Raw genomic sequence first — 1,503 nt, forward strand, 5'->3', positions numbered from 1 at the left:
CTCAGCACCCACGTCCTCCATCAGACCTTGTGCAGCCCAAACCCTAGCCATGCCCTGCGCTTGGTACCCTGCTCAGGGCAGCCTGCTCAGGGCAGAGCAGGATCCAGCTGGTGCATCCACCTTCCCTTCCCAGCTCTGTGGAGATGTGCCAAAATGCTCCAGCCCCTGACAGGAGGGGACATTGGCCACCGACTCCCACTCACTCACCGATGACCGAGACACAGACGTAGACAATGCGCCCCGAGAGTGTGGTGGGAGCGTCTGCAGGTGGGTTGAAGAGTGTCACCAGGGACAGCGTCTCTTTCTGCTGGGTGCTGGCAGCGGTGATGGTTGGGTTCATGATCACCCTCTCCTCCTCGTTCCCATTCAGCTCCAGCATCTCCATGGCCTTCGGGGAGTTCAGCTGCCCGGACTGGTACCTGAGCAGACGGGACAAGCTGCTGCAGAGCCCAGGGAACCTCCCATCCCAGAGGAACAGTGGGCAGCACCCTCATAGCCCTCCCACGCCTCCAGCCCCACGTGCTGCTCTGGCAGCAGCCCCACTATGGCCACTCCATGGATGTGCCCAGAGACACTGTGCAGGCTCTTGTGAGCAGCCTCCCTCTTGGGGGCTTGATGCTTCCTCGGGCTGTGTCCCCCCAGGAAAAAGCTGTGGCCACAAGCCCTGGGCTCAACACAAGACACATCCCCCTTGGGCACTGGCATGTGAAAGGAGGAGGCACCCACCGGAGGATGAGCACGCACACCGCCACCAAGGAGTAGGCCAGCAGCGTGCCGATCGACATGAGGTGCACCAGGTCCTTCAGTTCAAGCAGGAAGGCCATCACCGCTGCAACAAGGACATGCAAAAATGGCCCCAGCCCGCCACAGGGCCACGTGTGAGGCGGTAACCAGGAGCCTTACCTGCAAGGATACCCGAAGTGATGGTGGCTGACAGAGGGGTTTTCGTGCGACTGTTGATGCTGGAGAGGAACTTGAAGAGCAGCCCATCCTCTGCCATGGCATAGATCACGCGGGGCATGGGGAACATGGAGCCCAGCAAGCTGCCGTGGGGAGAGACGGCTCAGGGCCTGTCAGGCAAGCTGCCCACATCCACCACCCAGATGGGGATGGGACCAGCTCTGTGTCAGGAGCAGGACAGCAGCTGGATGAGGCAAACCCCCAGCCCAGCCAGGACATGTGCTGCTGGTCCCCCCCCGAGTCCTACCTGGTGGAGAGGGCACAGAGCGAGCCAACAGCAACAGCATAGCGGGCAGGTTCCCAGCCCACCGCCTTGAAAGCCTCAGGCAAGGGGCTCTCCTTGTTCAGTAGGAAGTAGGGCACCATGAGGGTCAGGGCTGCGGAGACCCCAAAATAAGCCACGAAGCAGATGAGGAGGGACACGATGATGCCGATGGGGATCGAGCGCTGTGGGTTCCTGGCTTCCTCCCCTGTGTGGAGACAAAAGGTAGCGTCTGTCCCAGCTCCACAGCGCAGGGCAGCTGGCCCCAGGGGAAAATCCGC

General features: G+C 61.7%; 1 protein-coding gene across 1 annotated transcript in view; it reads right to left on the reverse strand.

The window, feature by feature from the left end:
- Window positions 1–207: 207 nt before the first annotated feature.
- Window positions 208–1,503, reverse strand: part of LOC104527593 (cationic amino acid transporter 3-like) — a gene marked incomplete at its 3' end in the record, with an annotated part of 3,252 nt that continues 1,956 nt past the window's right edge. The window contains 4 exon segments of the mRNA XM_029085852.1: window positions 208–419; window positions 727–829; window positions 904–1,043; window positions 1,208–1,430. Of these exon segments, the coding sequence (XP_028941685.1) occupies window positions 208–419; window positions 727–829; window positions 904–1,043; window positions 1,208–1,430 (678 nt within the window).

Source organism: Antrostomus carolinensis, unplaced genomic scaffold (genome assembly GCF_000700745.2).
Source record: "Antrostomus carolinensis isolate BGI_N321 unplaced genomic scaffold, ASM70074v2 scaffold35470, whole genome shotgun sequence".
NCBI classification, from domain to species: domain Eukaryota; kingdom Metazoa; phylum Chordata; class Aves; order Caprimulgiformes; family Caprimulgidae; genus Antrostomus; species Antrostomus carolinensis.